The sequence below is a fragment of the Aotus nancymaae genome, unplaced genomic scaffold, assembly GCF_030222135.1.
Source record: "Aotus nancymaae isolate 86718 unplaced genomic scaffold, 86718_ANA_hifiasm-v0.15.2.pri h1tg000021l, whole genome shotgun sequence".
NCBI lineage: Eukaryota > Metazoa > Chordata > Mammalia > Primates > Aotidae > Aotus > Aotus nancymaae.
Genome location: NW_026988433.1, coordinates 13,341,505 through 13,361,607, shown reverse-complemented (window position 1 = coordinate 13,361,607; position 20,103 = coordinate 13,341,505). Strand labels below are relative to the sequence as shown.

The 20,103-nt window shown below is 40.0% G+C and overlaps 1 protein-coding gene across 8 annotated transcripts in view; it reads right to left on the bottom strand.

Moving 5' to 3' along the window:
* Positions 1–20,103, bottom strand: part of CIT (citron rho-interacting serine/threonine kinase) — a 197,547-nt gene that overhangs the window by 41,303 nt on the left and 136,141 nt on the right. For 7 of the 8 annotated variants that reach the window (XM_064379735.1, XM_064379739.1, XM_064379733.1 and 4 more), the window contains 5 exons: positions 17,339–17,392; positions 10,289–10,486; positions 9,318–9,511; positions 5,391–5,526; positions 3,466–3,570 (listed from right to left, as the gene is read on the bottom strand). In XM_064379735.1, coding sequence (XP_064235805.1) covers positions 3,466–3,570; positions 5,391–5,526; positions 9,318–9,511; positions 10,289–10,486; positions 17,339–17,392 — 687 coding nt within the window. The remainder of the gene's footprint in view (positions 1–3,465; positions 3,571–5,390; positions 5,527–9,317; positions 9,512–10,288; positions 10,487–17,338; positions 17,393–20,103) is intronic. The other variant, XM_064379737.1, reaches the window with a different exon arrangement.

Below are 20,103 nucleotides of genomic sequence, written 5' to 3'. Positions count from 1 at the left end.
TCAAGACTGGCTGGGCCAAGATGATGAAACCTTACCTCTACTGAAAAAAACAAAAAAATTAGCTGGGCATGGTGGTGCACACCTATATTCTCAGCTACTCCAAAGGCTGAGGCAGGAGAACTGCTTGACCCCAGGAGGTGGAGGTTGCAGTGAGCCAAGATCATGCCACTGCACCGCAGCCTGGGCGACAGAGCGAGACTTCGTCTCAAAAAAAATAAAATAAAAATAAAAAATAAAAGTCTCTGTACCCACAAAGAGGACACTTAGGTGGAAACCTTGGGTACATGCTTATACAGCACACACCAACCAGGGAGCCCAATCACAATGTGGACAATAAAGAGCATTCTTGGTTCCAGAATGGTTTCAACTGTCACTGAAATCTGCGTCAGGCTCAATGTTAGCCAGATGTCTGTGTTCAAATAACTTTCTGTGAGGTACATCCTGGGAACTGAAAATGTTCTCATGTAGGTTAGAAGTGAGAAGGAGTGAAGTGAATCGGGATCCCGGCACTCTATTCCTAGATTTGTCACTGACTCACCACATAACCTTGGACCAAAGTATTGAGCTGTCAGGGCCAGCTCACCCTCTCAGAAGGAAAACAGGACAGACAAGAGCATTGATTATTTCTGTTCTGTTTCCAGGATGTGCCTAAATTGGGAACACTGTCTATTCATCTCACATAAACGACCCTCATTCTCTATTTGACCACCAGGTACATTTAACATTTCCATTGTAGCATTGTTCTTTTTTGTTTTTTTTAAAGAGACGGGGTTTCACCATGTTGGCCAGGATGTTCTCGATCTCCTGACCTTGTGATCCGCCCGCCTCGGCCTCCCAAAGTGCTGGGATTACAGGCACGAGCCACCATGCCCGGCCTAACATTTCCATTGTAGTGTTGTTCTTAAGGCCATATGGTGAATCCTATGTGTGTTCACCAAATATGTGTGTGTGTGTGTGCGCATGCACATGCCTATGTGTGTGTTAATTTTATTTTTTAGATTTTTACAGTGGCAAAATACACAAAACATAAAATTTACCATTTTAACCATTTTTAAGTGTATAGTCCAGTGGCATTAAGTACATTCATATTATTGTATAACCATCACCACCATCCACTTCTAGAACTTCCCCAAACTCCCACCCATATTTTTCATTTTAATTTTTATTTTGAGACAGGATCTCACTCTGTCACCCAGGGTACAGTGCAGGGGTATCGTCAGTACTAAATGCAGTCGCAAGTTCCTGGGCTCAAGTGATTCTCCCACCTCAGCCTCCTGAGTAGCTGGGACTACAGGTGCACGCCACCACACTTAGCTGATTTTTTTGTTTTGTTTTGTTTTGTTTTTTTGGTAGAGATGGGGGTCTCAAAATGTTGCCTAGACTGGTCTCGAACTCCCGCCTCAAGCAATCCTCACGCCTCAGCCACCCATACTTTTTAAAGTATCATTTGATAAACTATTGTATACTCACCTGCAAAAATTTCACTACACTTTTCAAACTTAACAGCACAACAATATTATTTCTATCAGCAAAGCGCTTCAGGAGCTATGGGTATCATGTGACAAAACCTCATTAGCCAGAACAGGGCATTCTGGTTAATTAAACTGTCAGGCGCACTAAGGGTTAAACAGAATACTCTTTGGAGTCCAATTTTTCATTAGATATCTTTATAAAGTGCATTTGTCCTTGCAGGTCAATCCTAAAGAACAAAGCAGAATCATCAGTGATTCAACACAGAGGGCTCTGGCTGGGGAGTGGGAGGGAGTCATCAATTTAAATAGCGATTCTCAGAGTTCTGTGAAAAGGATGGGTTTACAAGATCAGTGTGAGCTTGTCTTTGATGCCTCAAAAGCAGGGCACACATTATTTTTAACCAAATTAACCCAATGTTCAAAAGCCTTCATGAAATTTGGTATTCAGCATAATCTGATAAAATTCTGCCCTGTGCAGGAAGCTAATTTGCATCGATATCCTATGGGCATGAAACTTAATATACTTTGGATATTAGCTCTAAAGAACAATTTAACTCAATATTCATTCACCCATGTATTTAATAAACTTCTATTTGGCACACACTATGTGCTTGGCACTCTACTAAGCATCACATAGAAGGATAAAAATGACAGAGACCCTCTGGCCTTCATGACATAGCCTTTTAACGTGTTAAATACCATAAGGCAAGTATTATGTGACCCTCCCCCTACTCTTACTTGAAAATTCCAATTTCAAAATATCTAATTTGGGTCTGACAAATTGTCACTTTCAAAGTTCCACCTGGAATGGAAAGCCAAATACTGCATGTTCCCACTTATAAGTGGGAGCTAAGCTATGAGTATGCAAAGGCATACAGAGCGGAGCGGCATAATGGACACTGCAGACTCAGAAGGGAGAAGGTGAGGAGGGGAGTAAGGAATGAAAAACTACCTAACGGGTACAATGTACACTGTTTGGGTGACAGATACACTAAAAGCCCAGACTTCACCACCACACAATTCATCCATGTCACCAAAAAGACACTTGTACCCCTAAAACTATTGAAATAAAAAAATCTTTTTAAGAAATTTGTTTCCAAGTCCAGGCAGGGCATGGGGAAGCATGCCTGTAATCCCAGCACTTTGGGAGGCCAAGGTAGGTAGATCGCTTGAGCCCAGGGGTTTGAAATCAGTCAGCCTGGGCAACATGGGGAAACCCCGTCTCTACAAAAAAATAGAAAAATTAGTCAAGCATGGTGACATATACCTATGGTCCCAGCTACTCAGGAGGCTGAGGTAGGAGGATCACCTGAACCCAGGAAGTCAAGGCTGCAGAGAGTAGTAATTGCACCACCACACTCTAGCCTGGGCAACAGTGCAAGACCAAAAAAAAAGACTCCAGAGAGAAATGAGCCACCAGCCATGAAAAGACATGGAGGAAACCTGAATGCATATTACTAAGTGAAATCAGCTGATCTGAATGGCTACATACTGTGTGATTCCAGTATGTGATTCCATATCTGTGATTCCAGATATGCAACATTCTGGAAAAGGGAAAACTATGGAGACAGCAAAAAAGATCAGTGGTTGCCAGGAATGAAGGGTGGGGAGGGATGAATAGGCAGAGCACAGAGTACAGCGGGTTCTTAGGGCAATGAAACTATTCTGTATGATACGGTAAAGGTGGATAACTGTCATTATACATTTGTCAAAACCTACAGAATGTACAACACCAAGAGCGAACCTAATTTAAAGTATGCATTTGCGGTGATGATGATGTGTCAGTGCAGGCCCACTGACTGTAACAAATGGATCACTCTGGTACAGGGTGTTGATAGTTGGGGACATTAGGAGAGGAGGGGACAGAGAATATGTGGGAACTTTCTGTGCTTTCTGCTCAATTTTGCTGTGAATCTAAAACTGCTCCAAAAAATAAATCCTATTAAAAGAAAAAAATTCCACTGGGCCCTTATCCCAGGTGTTTCACACTCACTTCCTCCAGAAGCCTCTGTTTGAGCTCTCGTTCAGTCTCCAGCTTCTGCTGTAGGCTTCGGGCATTCATTTCAAGCATAGCATGCTTCTTCTCCAGGTCGTTGAGCTAGACATTTGGAAAAATTGGCATGATGCCACATTTAGGAATGTTAGATGCTGACAATCAAGAATGTTGAGTTCTAAAGGTCAGAATGTAAAGGTTGCTTTTTTTAAAATACAGAGTCCATGTCACTGGTGAGTCCTCCATAGGTTATTACATGAGGATGGAAATTATTTCTAAGGGATGGCTCTTAAATATAGCCGTGACAAGTTCTAGGAGGATGACTGCTCAAGGATTTGTTTATCTGACATGCCTTGGCTGAATTTAATTAAATAATCAAATGCTGAATGTTTATTACCTGCATTATAGTTTTTAAGACGAAAGGATACCCAAGCTCTCAAGGATCTTACATCAAGTCAGAAAGGCCCATTACTAGACATGTACACAAATAATGACTGCTTTGTCCGATTATAAGTTTGATAAGAAAGGTTTGGGAAAGAGAATTCATCCCAATTAGGAGAAGATCAAGACAATAAGGTACTGCAAAGTCTGGAGCTTTAAAAGATACGAAGGACTTTGCTGCTTACCACTTTAAGACGGTCAACTAGAAAAAAATACTTTACACATTAAATATAAAAGGCTTCACTTATCTCTAATAAATCTAGTTTCCTCATGCTTAAAAAAAAAATGGTAACCTAGTTTCAGGGAACTCAGGAGCATTCCTGAGTAGAGAGCTCTGGCCTTAAATCGAATAATTCTGTTTCAATTAATATAAGCAATGGTAAGAAAATAATCAAGAATGTCCATTAAGATTCAAGTTCATCAAATTGTTATTTTTATGGCAAAATACTGGGAGCCCAAATTTCCAGTACAAGTTTAATGGTTAAAGTAGGTACTTCCATGCATTTATTTTTTAGAATCATACGTTCAAAAAATATTCAATAACTCAGAAAAAACTGCAGTTAAATGATTTTTTAATAAAAACATAAATCTGTATACATAGTGAGAACCTAATTTATAAAAATACATACATGTGTATATGCATAAACATAAGCACAGAGACTGCAAATAAATTCACCAATAAAACAGCAGCGATGGGTGTTCCTTTACTTTTCTGTGCTTTCTATATTTTCCACAGTGACCTAAATAATTATTTTTATATCATAAAATAACAAAGTTACAGAAAATATAAAATCAGATTGTTATCTCGTGTATGTGCATGAAAAAGAGTATGTATGTATGCATCTGTGTGTTCATACATAAAACTCCTCTGACCTTCACTTTGGTGATCTGTAACACGGAAGCACCTATTCTGTATCTCTCTCAAGAGTATTAGAGAAAATCTCCAAAACATTGGTTGTGACTGTAAATGTAATATGGAGTGGCACATGGATGGAACACGTGTATTTCCGGTGTGAAATGCTGAGTACCGGCATGTGTCATCAGACCGTCATGACCCTGAACTTGGAACACAGAGAAGTTGAGCTGCCTATTACTGCAGCAATGGGTTGAGCATTAGTCACTGCTACCAAGGACTTCCCAAAGATGCACAGCATTCAATTGATAGAGTCTTCTGGAAATAAGATGCCGGACAACCAGAGAGAAGAGCACCCAGATCAAAATTCGAACTTCAAGGGCCCAGACACATAGACGTTAAAAAAGTCACTGGTTGACTGTGATCACCCGGTACCTACTACACCCACCCATGCTACTGCCAACCAAAAATGTCCCATGGTAAAGCAAAACCATGGGACATTTTTGGAGTGCATGAACATATGCTTATGAAATATGTTTGCCATGGATTGCATCTGAATTTTTATCAAGCGTGCCTTTAAAAGAAGGAAATGAAAATGTTTTCCTAAAAAGCAGAAGAGACGGGCACTGACCTTGTCAGAGAGGCTCTCAGCCTTCAGCTTCTGCTCTTTGAGAGCCTGCTGCAGAGCAAGAATCTCGGCCTTGTGCTCCTTCACTGCCAGCTCCACCACCTGGCGAGACTCGGTGATCCGCTGATCGGCTCTCGCCCTGCCAGAAAAACACAGGTCAGCTTTTGGAAGCCCCCCTACATCTGACATGCTGAAAGAAGGCTGGTCCATCTCTAATCCTGATGAGCAACTAAACAGGCTGCAGGCCAGAGAGATGCTCAACCTTGACTCTTAGTTCCAAACTGTCTTCCTTTCCAACAGTTTACCGAGCAAAGATGTGACCCATGTTAGGCTTGGGTAAGAATAATGAAAACAGGCCAGGCACGGTGGCTCTCGCCTATAATCCCAGCAGTTTGGGAGGCCAAGGTGGGTGGATCACCTGAGGTCAGGAGTTCAAAACCAGCCTAGCCAACATGGTGAAACTCCATCTCTACTAAAAATACAAAATTAGCCAGGCCTGGTGGCGCGCAACCCAATCCTAGCAACTTGGGAGGCTGAGGCAGGAGAATCACTTGAACCTGTGAGGCGGAGGCTGCAATGAGCCAAGATCACTACACTGCACTCCAGCCTGGGCAACAAAGCAAGACTCTATCTCCAAAAAAAAAAAAGCACATGCAAGGAGTTAAATGTTTGTGGGTACTCATCAAGAAACTGAAAATTGAGGCCAGGCACAGTGGCTCACATCTGTAATCCCACACTTTGGGAGGTCAAGGCAGGTGGATCACAAGGTCAGGAATTCAAGACCAGCCTAGCCAACATGGTGAAACCCTGCCTCTACTAAAAATACAAAAAATTAGCTGAGAGTGGTGGCACACGTCTTTAATCCCAGCTACTCAGGAGACTGAGACAGGAGAATTGCTTGAACCCGGGAGGCAGAGGTTACAGTGAGCCGAGATTGCTACACTGTACTCCAGCCTGGGCAACAGAGCAAGACTCTACCTCAAAACAGAAAAAAAAAAAATCTGAAACTTGAATCTGGTGAGTGTCTCCATAAATAATGCTAAAGAATAGAAAAATCAGAAGCAAACTGGGGAAAAAAATCACTTCCCTTCTTCCATTTAGGTATTATGCTTTCAACTTCCACACTTCAGCTTATACAATCTCCTCCACTGGCCGGTCCCTCCTTCACTACTCTGCAAACTCAAATCTAACTCAGTCTGCAAGGATAAATTCAAATGCTATGATCTCCATAAAACTGTTCCCGTGGCCGGGTGCAGTGGCTCACACCTGTAATCCCAGCACTTTGGGAGGCCGAGGCGGGTGGATCACAAGGTCAAGAGATCGAGACCATCCTGGTCGACATGGTGAAACCCCACCTCTACTAAAAAAATACAAAAAATTAGCTGGGCATGGTGGCGCATGCCTGTAATTCCAGCTACTCAGGAGGCTGAGGCAGAAGAATTGCCTGAACCCAAGAGGCGGAGGTTGCGGTGAGCCGAGATCGCGCCATTGCACTCCAGTCTGGGTAACAAGAGCGAAACTCCGTCTCAGAAAAAAAAAAACAAAAAACTGTTCCCGCTTTCTCTTCTCAGAAGCAACCTCTCCTTGTTCTGTATCCAAAGCATAACTGTATTTCCCTCCTAAATATATATATGTATTTAAGATGGAGTCCCACTCTGGCCCAGCTGGAGTGCAGTGGCATGATCTCGGCTCACTGCAACCTCTGCTTCCCAGGTTCAAGTGAGTCTCCTGCCTCAGCTTGCCAAGTAGCTGGGACTACAAGTGTGTGCCACCACACCAGCTAATTTTTGATGTTTTGTAAAGACAGAGTTTCACCATGTTGGCCAAGCTGGTCTCCAACTCCTGACCTCAAGTGATCCGCCCACTTCGGCCTCCCATCTTTCCTAAATATCTGAATGCATATGTCCTCCAGTAGACTCATATCCTCTTGAGGACAAGGATTAACAATTATATTTTATCCATCTCAGTATCCCACATAATACCAAAACGGAAAAAAGAAAAAAAAGGAAAAGAAAGGCATAATCTTTCACAATTGTCCTGAAAGCAGACATGAAATGAAAGCAAACTAATGCTAGTCTTCCTGAGCACAGTTCATAGTTATACCTTCCATGTATGGTTGTGTATTTCTCGATGCTGAAGCCAGATCCTACCCCAAAATGATCTCTGTAGGTCTCTAGAAACAGCTAGGATAGGAGCTGGACTTGAGGGAGGGAGGGAAGGGGTCTGTGGAAAAACAATCGCAACTTACAATAAGGATGGGGGAGTCTAAGGATTCAGAAGGATGCTGGAACAGGAGACTTAAACAGAAGTCCCCCACATCAACAAATACCCTGAGTGGGGAAGCAAAGAGGATTTACAAAAAGGAACTATTTCTACCATTTCTGTTGAAATGTAAGGGTTCTCATCTTTTACCTCCAAACTTTCAGAGCTCAACTCAACTGTGCATAATCCATGTGACACATTTAGTTGAGCCTATTATGGCCAAGTAAATGCGCGAGATACCAAATGAGTGTGATACAGACTAATTCATTGATCAACATTTCTATGGATAGAATATCTTGCTGGAGGAGCTCAGAGAATCACAGGAAGCTAAGTTTCAGAGGAAGGTGACATGAGCAAGGTTATGAAAAATGGATCCAATCCAGCTGTGCAGACAGGAAGTCACGGGGCACACAATAGCCCATATTGTGCCTTTGTACAAACTGGAAAGAGGCACCCGTCCTTCTAGACCACTTCTTTCCACCTGTGAAATGTCATAATGTACCAATTTTGTCAAAAACAAAACACTTTCCTGTCATGAGCTGTAAAACTGTCATAACAACTCTTCCAGTCTATGACATCTTCAATGTGACCAGCAACCCTTAGAGCTATGGAGTACACAACTGTGCTACAGTTGCCCCGCAGGAAGGGAAATCTATACTAGTGGAACTGTGGAAACAAAAGTGAGAAGGCAGAGGAACGATACTGCCTGAACTGATTATTATAATTTCCTACTAAAAAAAAAAAAAAGGGAAAATAAATCAGCCAGGCACAGTGGCTCACACCTGTAATCCCAGCAATCTGGGAGGCCAAGGCAGGCGATTATTTGAGGTCAGGAGTTTGAGGCCAGCCTGGCCAACACAGAAACGCAGTCTCTACTAAAAACATAAAAAATCAGCCAGGCACGGTGGCGCACACCTGTATTCCAGCTACCTGGGAGGCTGAGGAAGGAGAATCCCTTGAACCTGGGAGGTGGAGGTTGCAGTGAACCGAGATGGTGCCACTGCACTCCAGCCTGGGTGACAGAGTGAGACTCTGTCTCAAAAAAAAAAAAAAAATCACTATTCTTGTTCAGCAGTGATTCTCAACTAGGGACCATGGAGACACTAGGGATATTGGGGGCAATGTCTGGAGACATTTTTGTTGTCACAATTTGGGAAGGGGGCTGTTGGTGGCATCTAGTGAGTAGAGACTAGGGATGCTGCTCAATATCCTACAACACAAAGGACAGTCCCCATAACAAGAGAATGGCCCAGCCTGATATGTCAATAGTGCCAAGGTTGAAGAACCTGGGGTAGAGTGAAGATAAGCATTGCACATGACCAGGATTAAAATGATAATGGTCTTGCCGTGGTCACTCTAATAAGAAACCTGATGAGAATGTTTCTGCAAAGAAAACAGAGGTATTTGCCCTGATGCCCAGGCCTCATGCATGGAGAAAATGAATACCAGCCACAGCCACAGAAGCCAATTCACACTGTCTACATTTACAAATACGGTGACCACCCCATCCTGGTTGGCCCAAGAGTCTCCTGTTTTTAGCACCAGGAGGATTGTGCCCCAGGAAACTTTTCAGTCTCAGCTGGAAGAGCTGATTACCCTCTTCACAACTCTCAGGCCAATCCTGCTGCAGTTCCCGGTCATGAGCTTTCCACAAACACAAAGCCCCACCTGCTCTGTTTCTCGGTGTCCAACATCCTCTGCAGCTCTCGAACCCGACACTCAAACTGGGATTTCTCGTCACCCAGGACGCTCCTCCAGGCCTCCCACTGCCGCTCTTTTTCTAGCAGCTCGTCGTTTAGGGCCTCCAAATCCATGACCTGTTCCTCCAGCATGGTGCATGTGGTCTTCAGAGCCTCCATCGTCTGCAAATCAGTACCACTGATTTGTGCCTTGTATTTAAACAAGGATTTCCTGGAGATTACTTTGGTCGGGTCAGTTTCAGAAAAGCACAAGTTGCTAACTACAGTTTGAAATGCGGTTTGTCCGCAGCCCAAGGGGACCAGGCAAGAATGCATGAAGGGCCACTTCTGCAGCCACCTTAGAGGCAGAACCCAAAGCAAAGCCAGGGGAAGTGACCAAGCTGAAAATCAAGCCGTTTACATTGACCTCCCAAAGCATTCGCTTTTGGTTTCATTTTTATTTCTTTGAGACAGGGTCCAGTTCTGTCACCCAGGCTGGAGTACAGTGGCATGATCATAGTTCACTGCAGCCTCAAGCTCCTGGGTTCAAGCAATCCTCCCACCTCAGCTTCCTGAAAAGCTGGAACTACTGGCACATGCCACCAAGCCCAGCTAATTTTTATCTTTTCTTTTTTTTAGAGACGGGGTCTCACTGTATTGCCCAGACTGATCCTGATCAGTCAAGTGATTCTTCCTCCTCAGCCTCCCAAAATGCTGGGATGACAGTCAGGAGCCACCACACTGGCCCAATGTTTTAAAATCAAAATTATGAAGAACTGCACATTTTGAAAAGCGATTTTTAAAACTCTAAAGACTTGGAAACAAGACATGATTATAAAAAGAGCCCAATTACTATATGAGGTTCAGTCTTGGAACCCTTGGGAGACTGCACCAAGCACTCCTCCTAAAATCCTTCTCAAAGTCCTCCAGGGATCTCATGACTCTGTTAACCCTCCTTACTTGCTTCTGGCTGGTGAGTTGCATCTCTCGTTCTGTGATCTCCCGGCGGAGGTGGTCCACTTCACTTCGCAGTTGTACAATCTCATCGTTGGCGCCAGAAGCCTCATCAAGTTGTTTGGACAAATAGAAGTTTTGGTTGTTGAGTTCAGCGTTGTCCTCGGTCAGCTGGTTTAGCTGCTCCTCCAGGTCTGTGATTACCTAAAAGAGGAAAGAAATCTAGTTACACGCCAAGCACATTCACTTTAAATGAGAAATTGCTTCTAGGACTATGGATTTCTGAACCCACATGACATTGGCAATCAACATGCCGTTCATGAGTTTGCCCACCCGACCTTGAGAGCCACGTCCAAGCTCCCAAATCCACCCACTTAACTCTAAACATGAGCAGTGGTAGAAAAAGACTCACTTTCTCTCTAACTCAGGACATATCTTAAAAATATGGCAAAAACAATCAAAAGTGATCACCATATGAAACAGATGATTTTGAATGAGATAAAGTTGACAGAAATAATATAATGAGGAAGGAAAATGCAAATTAAGAATAAAAAAATCACAATCAGCTAATTAAGCTAAAAATGCCCGTGACACTATCTATAGGACCTTATTATTGGAGACAGCCATAGTCTTAGAGAGCAAAATGAAGTTCTTATCAAGGAAGACTGACAGAGAAGGACATCAGGAGTTATTTCAATAATATCATAGGCAATAAATTCAATTTCACACAACAAAGGAAAAAAAACTTAAGGGAAACTCAGAAAAACCCTGAAAATACAATACTGTACTATAGCATCACTTTAATGGATTTTACTATACAGTTCGCTCTCAGACAATGGGAAGCCATGTATATGAAACTGTCATTTTATTGAGAGAGATTTAATCGGGTTTTGCTAAATTACTTTCCTGCTCAGTAGCAGAATCACTTCAATTTCAGAGCATTTAGCGTTCCTATTCTCTTTGCTGAGGTTCAGTATTACTGCTTGCAGAGAGCTTTTATGTATAATACTTTAGAAGTTTAAGGGTAATTTTCTAATAATAGTTGGACTGAAGCACACAGGCAGTAAATTAAATTTTATGTAACAAAAAGAAGGAAATTAAAAGGAAATGCTGTTAAGTCTACAGTTATTAATTGTTTCCAATTTCTAAACCTAGAGTCGATTTAGTTTATGAAATGTTGCTATTGCTTTCATAACTAATTCCCTATTTTAACCCTCTTTGATTATCAACTTAAAAAAAAAAATCCTCCCAGGCACACAAATTAAAGAACATCAATTAAGTACATTTGTCCACAAATGTACTCAGAGGAAATATAACGTTTCATTTTGTTAACTGAGCTGATAACCTTTTAGTGCATGCTCTAATGGCCTAGTAATTTGCTTTTTAATGTCAAAAGCCACATTAATTCCCAATGTACTGTTTTGAGGTACACCGTCCGCTACAAGAGGGGGAATAAAAGTTATCTGGTCAGGTTCTTAGCTCAGATACCTTCTTTATCAAGGAAGACAAATAAAGAAAATCTGCACATTTGTCATGCCTAGCAGACAGACACTTACAACTTGGGAGATCCCTGCATTTCCCTTCCTGTGACGTGCTAAATCTCCTAAACCAGAAACAATGAAAAAACCATACCCACTAGTAGTTCAACTGATCTCCTTCCTGTATGTAGTAAAACCCATTCCTTAAGATGTTTTTCATAAATGTCTCCATTTAACTACTATGCCTCCCACTACCTCTTTCCCAAAGAAAAAGAAGACAGGCAAGCTGGCTTGGAAAATAATGTTATAAAATGGGATTCTGGAACCCCAAATAAGCCATCTGACCTTGGCTGGGTTGGTTTCTCCATCTGTGACATGGGAGTGAATACTATATTTGCCATCTGCTTTTTTTTTTTTTCTGACGGAGTCTCACTCTGTTGCCCAGGCTGGAGTGCAGTGGCCCATGATCTCAACTCATTGCAACCTCCACCTCCCGGGTTCAAGTGATTCTCCTGCCTCAGCCTCCTGAGTAGCTGGGATTACAGGCACCCACCACCACACCCATCTTAGAGACGGGGTTACACTATGTTGGCCAGGCTGGTCTCAACCTCTTGACCTCGTGATCTGCCCGCCTCTGTCTCACAAAGTGCTGGGATTACAGGCGTGAGCCACCGTGCCTAGCTGTCATCTGCTTTTACTTTTTAATTTTTTGAATTTTCTTACATGTTATTTGACCTTAATGTATCGTGTGAAATACAAGGAACAAAAATGAATAATCAAGATGATGCTTCATTTTTAAAGCCTCTTGGGGACTAAATAGACTATAGAAAGTCCGCTCATATGAAAATACGTCATTGCCAAAACAATGTACCTGCCATTCAAGGATATATTTAAGATTTGGGGTACCTGCTTTCTTTGATTCATGAAAAAAATGCAATTTATTATTTGTGATGGTATCCCATTTCTGCCACCTCTTCTTTTTCTCCCAAAATTATATTACAAAATGCTAAAGAAGAAACACTTGAAAAAAGGCAATTTGGTATTCCTCAATTGAGATGGGCCCATTGGAATAAGAAAGGTCTTTCTATTTCCCTGTTGTCATCCAGTCTACAAAGGGTCTCGTGTCTCTGATTGTATTTCTGGTTTGTGATTGCTGGTTCTGTATTTGGTCACCATCTCTATACTGCCCATTTGACAAGAAAAGTGTTACACGTTTTTGTAAGGTACCCATGCTGAGATTTAAAGCATTTTAATTGATTTGGATTTTTTATTCTATCTATCTATGGACATATATTCTATCTATCCAGGCCACAACACAGTTAGCTGGTGACCTTGTTTCAAGTTGCTGGAGTTGTGACAGTAAGTGTTGGATGCAGCCACGCACACAGGCATACATTACTGACTTTACAGATATTAAATTGACTTATGACATAGAGAGTAAATTAATAGTCTTTGTGGGTTTTTTTAAAAATGGTATAATAATAGGCAATGTTTACTACTGTCCTTTGAAGTAGGTTTTATTTTATTTCTGTTTTATAGATGGGTAAATTGGAGCAACAGAGATGCCAGGTAACTTGCCCAAGGTCACTGCTGTAAATAACAAAGCCAAAATTTGAACCCAATACTAAAACTCAAGAATCTATTCTTGTCCCTAAACTATACTGCCTTTCTAAAATAGGGATAGAAGTGTTTATTCAACTTTTTAATTCAAATCCTTGAAAACTGAAACGATGGAGGTAAGATATATTGACCATTTAGAACAACCCTTCTTGATTCTGATCCAGGGAATGTGCAAGAAAAATTCTTAGGTCTACTTTCTGGTCCCGGGTATATTCTTTCCCCACCAAGGGCAAATGATCTGTTTACTATAAGTCTGTTAAACTTTTAACCCCAAAGACAGAGGATAAAAAAGATAAACTCAAAGGCTGATTCCATCTTAGCAGTAAAATAAGATGGGCGAGGTATCTTCACAACGCAGGGGCCAGCAGAGCTTTCTTATATGCTGCTTTTATAGATAAGAGGTCTTGGTACAGTTCTAAGAGAGAGGAGAAGATATAAAAAAAATAATCTACTCTCAGTGTCAAAAAGAAAACAGAACTCTGTTTGGGCTTATCTGGTGTTTTTCAAGGCTAGCATGGTTCTGAGAAGATGTTAACCTCTCACACCTAACTGGAAGACCAGCAGAGGAAAATTACCAGATAAATGTCCAATGGCACATCAGGGGTAAAGAAACCAGTCAGATAATAAGCATCAGGCTAAAAAGACACAGGACTGAAATCCTATTTTAATGCCTGGTTCTCTTCTGAAGGCAGCTATTTGCATATTATTTATTTTTAATCTTATAGCTGACAGATTGATTCATAATTAAAACTGTGTCATATGTTTGCCCACCAACTCCCCTCTAAAACAGACTTAGGTAGAGTTTTAAGTGCCAGATTGAATCAAATCCTTTTTTAAAATGTCTTCAAAATGTAGAAATGGTCTGAGCTTGAAAATCTTACTGTGCGTGAGCTTTCTGAAAGCTGATGAGAGCGCCTATCAATTGAGTTATTATAGGAGTTGTGGGAACTCCCATAATAACTCATTTTTAAATGACAAAGATGACATTTCCTAATGGTGACAATCTTGCACAACGCCAAAAAAAAAAAAAAAAAACCTCCAACACACTCCTCTGAAGTAACTTTAAAGTGGTCTTGAACTTGAAAAAGTATAATTGAGACCTACTATTGTGTCCAAATGTTGTTCTAAAATAATGGTTTTCAAACTCCTTAAAGTAGCAGCAAAGCCATTTTCCAAACAAAAGAGAATAAAACAATAATAGTAACCAATGCTGTTTAGTACTTTCTATGGATCAGGCCCTGTGCAAGCATTCTGCATGTATCTCATTTAATTCTCACAGCAACCTTACGAAGGAGGTACTACTACCAAATCCCATGACTCAGTGTTCCATAAGTTGTAGTATTTCTGAAATGTGGATATGTGGTATACTGGAACTAGCAGCTATCTCTCTTCCCTCACCCAGCCCCCAAAAAGCAGTTACTAAATTATGCATCATACAATTAATGAGGGTATTGATTAGAACTGAGGGTATATACAATGTTATCTCCATTTCACAGACAAAGAAACAGAGGCTTAGGATAATATCACATAGGTTACTAAGAGGCCAGTTTATAAACTGAACTCTGTCTGATTCCAGAGGCTTAAGACTACTAAGTTACCCAGCTGTGGGTAAATGTGGATGGAGGGAATCTCTCTCGGGTTCCCACACACGCACACTTGGGAAGGCCCCCAGAGGCTTCTCTACAGAACACCAGAGGCAAGCGAAGCAAAGATTAGAAGTCATCATTCCAGAAAATGCAAATTTGGAGAGCATTAGAGTTACATGAGAAAGTGACCAAATGCATTCTACATACTAGTGTATTCCACTAAAACTTAACTTCCAATTTTTAAAATGGGGGACAAGAAGAATTATAAAGGGGTACAAAGAAACTTTTGAGGGTGATGAATACAATAAATATTTTGTTTTTATTGCTCAAGAATGAAATTTGGATAATCTTATTATCCAAAATAAAATTCATTATTTTGATTGTTTTGCTGGTTTCACAGTTATATACACATGTTAAAACTCATCAGATTATAGTACACCAATTATACCTTAACAAAGCTGTAAAAAAAAAAATGATTTTTAGAAAGTTCTTATGCCAAAAGACTAAAAAAGGAAAAGAAAATTCCAGATGAATGGAAAAGGATTACTAATGCACATATTTAAAAAAATCCAAGATTATATAAGGAAAAAATAGTAATATAAAAAATTCCATAGTCATAAAATGATCTACATTTTATTCAGTGATTATTCACACGCATGTATGTGATAGAAGCAAATAACTCTTGTGTAAAATAAGAAATTAAGACAACAAGAAACTAAAAGCCTAGGGCAGAAAACTACCAGAATGTAACCCCCCAACTCCTCAAGGAAGGGAGGAGGAATGGAGGAAATCCACAGACATTTTAAGGTAGGCCCATCCCGATCCACCATCACATCAGGAGATACAGATCAAAAAACTGGTCTGCCAGTTCCCTCCTAGAGTCAAACAGAAGCACATTTCATGCCCTAGTCATTCCTGGGGATACGCTCACCAGAAATAAGTGCTTACAGCCACCAAAGGCCTTGTATAACAGTTTCCTAACAGCTTGATCCATTATGGAAGCAATCCAAACGTCTACCAACAAGGAGAATGGATAAACAAACTATATTTCTATTCATCAGAAACACCACACAGTGATTAAAAAAAGGAACAAATTATTGATAGGTACATCAACGTGGAGGAACCTCACAGACCATTTAAGTGGAAAAAAGAAAGCTAAGCCTCAAAGAGCACATCCTCTGTGATTCCATTTATATGAAGTTCAAGAACAGGCAAGACTAAACTATGGTATCAGAGGTCAGCATAGCAGTTACCCTTTGGGTGAAGGATGCCAATAGGAAGCGGACATGAGGGAGCCTTCTGGGGGCTGAGAAAGTTCTTTATCTTGATCTACATTGCAGTTACCCAGTTGTCTGTATGTGTAAATATTTTATTGAGCTGTATACTTAAAATTACTATACTTTTATGTGCTTTACTAGATACATTTTATACCTAAATTAAGAAAAAAAAATACTGTTAGGACTTAATATCTCATTTACAGTAACTAAAGAGGAAATAAAGAGCTCATAACAAGAAAATAAAATATGTGTGTGGAGGCTGGGAGGTGTTTCTGGAAATTCACAAATGCAAATAATACAAACAAGGACAAGATCACTGAGGACTAAGAAGGTAATAAAGTGACAAGAAGGCCAAAGAAAAGAGAGGGCACATGAATCAGGAGAACATCCCCATCTTCTGAAAGGGGCCCTATTTCAGTCCTTTGCTCTGATCAAAAATAGACTCTGAATTCCCACTGACCCTACTCTATTATATAACCTATGGATGATGCTTATCCACTCACAGAATTTACTTCTCTCAATATAAATAACATCTCCCAAAGAGTCCCAGATTTTGAATTTGCATGTTAGAAAGCCAAATTTTGCCTGGAAGGAAGTTACAATTTCTAGGTCCCCAGGAGAAGGGCTCGTTGGTCTTTCCTCTGCAGGGGCAGCAATCCGGAGAAGTCTCACAGATACAACTGCTGTGGTGACGGGAGAGTCTCTGACCTGGGCTAGCCATGGAACCCTCTACATTGGGGCAGGAGGGGGAACTGCCTTGGGATTTTTGTTGCAGCTGCTGAAACCTATTAGTGGTTCCACAAATGAGAATTATTTTGACCCTTCCAACTATCCTCTTCCCCCAAATAAGAAAAATGGTTCCAACTATCCTCTTCCCCCAAACATAAAGAATGGTTTCAGTTTTTAAAACTGGAAGAACTCCCCAAACAGGTTATCTAGGGCTCAAAAACTCCAAATAATGTTGGTCGCATTATCTTCTTCAAGCTGCAAGTTCATATCAAAAATCAGTCACCAATATTTTAAAGAGTTGCCCCCTTTTCCTTCTCTGTTTTAGTTTCATGTTATTTTAACTGTCTTTGGTTAATTAATACTCACAGTACAGCTGTTACGAAGAGCATCAAATTTGCGCTGGATTTCATCTCTATGTGCCTAAAAGGTAAGAAGTTGATTATAAATTTTTCATAGGGTAGAATACAATTCTACATGCTACGGGTCAAATATAGAGAATAGCAATTTGCCTGGAAAGCTGAGAGAGCAGCAACAGCATCTGTTTTTCAAAGAACTAATTAATCAAATCATCCCCAACATCAGAAATAAGTTACAGAAATACACAATGCTTTGTTAATAATAATTAACTCTTTAGACCACGTATGCATGCCCTGTACAAATATTTTTAATATTTATATTAATATCTAGAGACTATTAGGAGAAAAGGGAATAAAAGCAATAAAGGATGAAAGTTTACTCTCCTTCATTTGTCCTATTCCCATTCTGAAAAGATGAGTAATTTTCCCTCTTCCCTCCAACTGACTCCTCCCTAGCCTGCTCTCTCACACACACATACACACATACACACACACACACACACACAGAAACACACACACAGGACAACAGCAGGACAAACGGACTTTGTGTGTGTGTGTTGTTTATTAAAAGCTGCTGACATTCAGAAAACTCTGTATCAACTTTGAAATAAATATATATAGTCTTTCTCCAAGACAAGGCTGCCTTAAACCAGCAGCATTTGTTCAGTTGACAAGGACTTTTTAGTGCATACTATATGCTTGACATCATGGAAGGATATAGGCATCCATGAACTATACCTTCCTTCTGGTGAGGGAAGAGCAGAAATAAATAAGTGCATGATTACAGATTGGGACAAATGTTATAAAGAAAACAAACAGGAACCAGTTAAAAAAAAAGAAAAAGAAGAAAGGTAGGTAGAAACTTATGCAGATGGGGTGGTCAAGGAGGGCTTCTCTGAGGAGGTGGCATGTAAGCTGAAACCTATAGGATGATGAGGAGCCAGCCATGCAATGGACAGGAGACAGCAGAGGAAGCAGCACTTGCAAAGACCCCAAGGCAGGAAAGGGTCTGGTGCATTTGATGAACAACCACCACCAAAAAAATTGAGTGGCTAGAGCAGAGTTTTTCAAACTGCAAACTGTGACCCAATAGCAAGCCTAACAAGTGGGTTTTTTGGTTTGTTGTAGCCAATGAAGTAGAATAAACAAGATAGAATTGAAAACATCAGAATGTGCCTTGAGTAGTAAACATGAGCTCTGTTATAGGAAACTTCTGCTTTAGATACTATAACTCATCGAATTTAAGGTGCTTTCTATTGTAAAACCTGTGACTATTTTATGTAACATTAAGAAAGAAAAAGTGCTGTCAAACTATGAATCTTTATGTCTGTATATGACTGTAATACCTTGATTTCAGATACCTTAGAATCAGTGAAATACAGTATATATACTCCCTTCTATTAGATTGCAAGTAAAATGTATTCTTCTGTGAATTGTGATCAACTTTTGAAAAAGCACAGCAAGGAAGAAAAAAGAAAAATAGCCCAAGTTGATGACAGACAGGGCCCAAGGGCAGAGACCAAGAATCTTGAAGGTCCAGTAAAGAATTTAGGTTTGATTCAAAATTCAATTAGTTAGAGACCAATGGAAAATGTTAAAAAAGAAAGTGACAGATTTTACTGTTGTTTTAAATCACTGTAGATGCTAAAGGGAGAAGAGGATCAAAATAGAACAAAAGTAGAACATAACGGGGAAACCACTGAAGTTTTGTTACTGTCATTCAAGTGAGAGATGATGGTGGCTTGGAGTAGGATATGGTGGTGAAAAGAAAAAAAAAAAAAAACAGAGAAAGTGGATGAAACTGAGATCTCCTTTAGAAACATGAGGAAAAGGACTTACTGATAGATGTGTGGCCAAGAGGAAAGAGGAGTCAAAGATGCCCTAGCAGACTTTTCACTTGATAGACAATGTGGATATGTTCCTATTTGCTTAGATATGAAAACCCAAATAAGAACCCAGAACCCAGTTAACCCCAGTTTAGGCAAATGTAAGAGTGGTCTTTCTCTTAAAAAAAAAAAAAAAAAAAAAAAAAGTCTCCATATTTTGTCTATAAGATAACTGAGTCAAAAATTTTAGAGCTGTGATGTTTTCTCTAATATGTCTATTTTTCCATATATACTATTGTAAGTTTATAATGGCAGATTAGATACTTCAGAAGAAAACATTAGTGAACTTGAAGTAAAAACAAAAAAGTAGAAGAAAAGAAGTAGAAAGCAAAATGAAACACAATGAGAAAAGAAAAAGACATTTTCAAAAAATACAGAGCATCAGTGAGTTGTGAGACAACTTCAACCTAACATACATGTAATTAGAGTTCAAGAATGAATATAAGAGACAGAAAAAATATTTGAAGACATAATGCCCACAAATTTTCCCAAGTTGATGAAAGCCATAAACCCACATATGCAAAATATTCAACAAGTCCCAAGCATGAGAAATGTGAAGAAAATTAACCTAAAGCACACTATAATAAAACTTTTAAAATCAATAATAAAAAGAAAATCTTAAAAAAAAAAAAAAAAAAAAAACAGCCAGAAAAAAATACATGTTACAGTAAGAGAAACAAAAATAAGAAAGATTTCTCACCAAGGTGGGGAAGGAGAGTGGGGATGAGAAGCTAGAACACAGTAAAGCAATATCTTCAAAGTGCTGGAATAAAAAACAAAAAAAAAAAAACAAAAAAAACCCTTGTCCACATGGAATTCTATACCCAGCAAAAATATCTTTTAAAAAATGAAGGTAATATAAAAACTTTTTCAAACATACAAAAGTTGA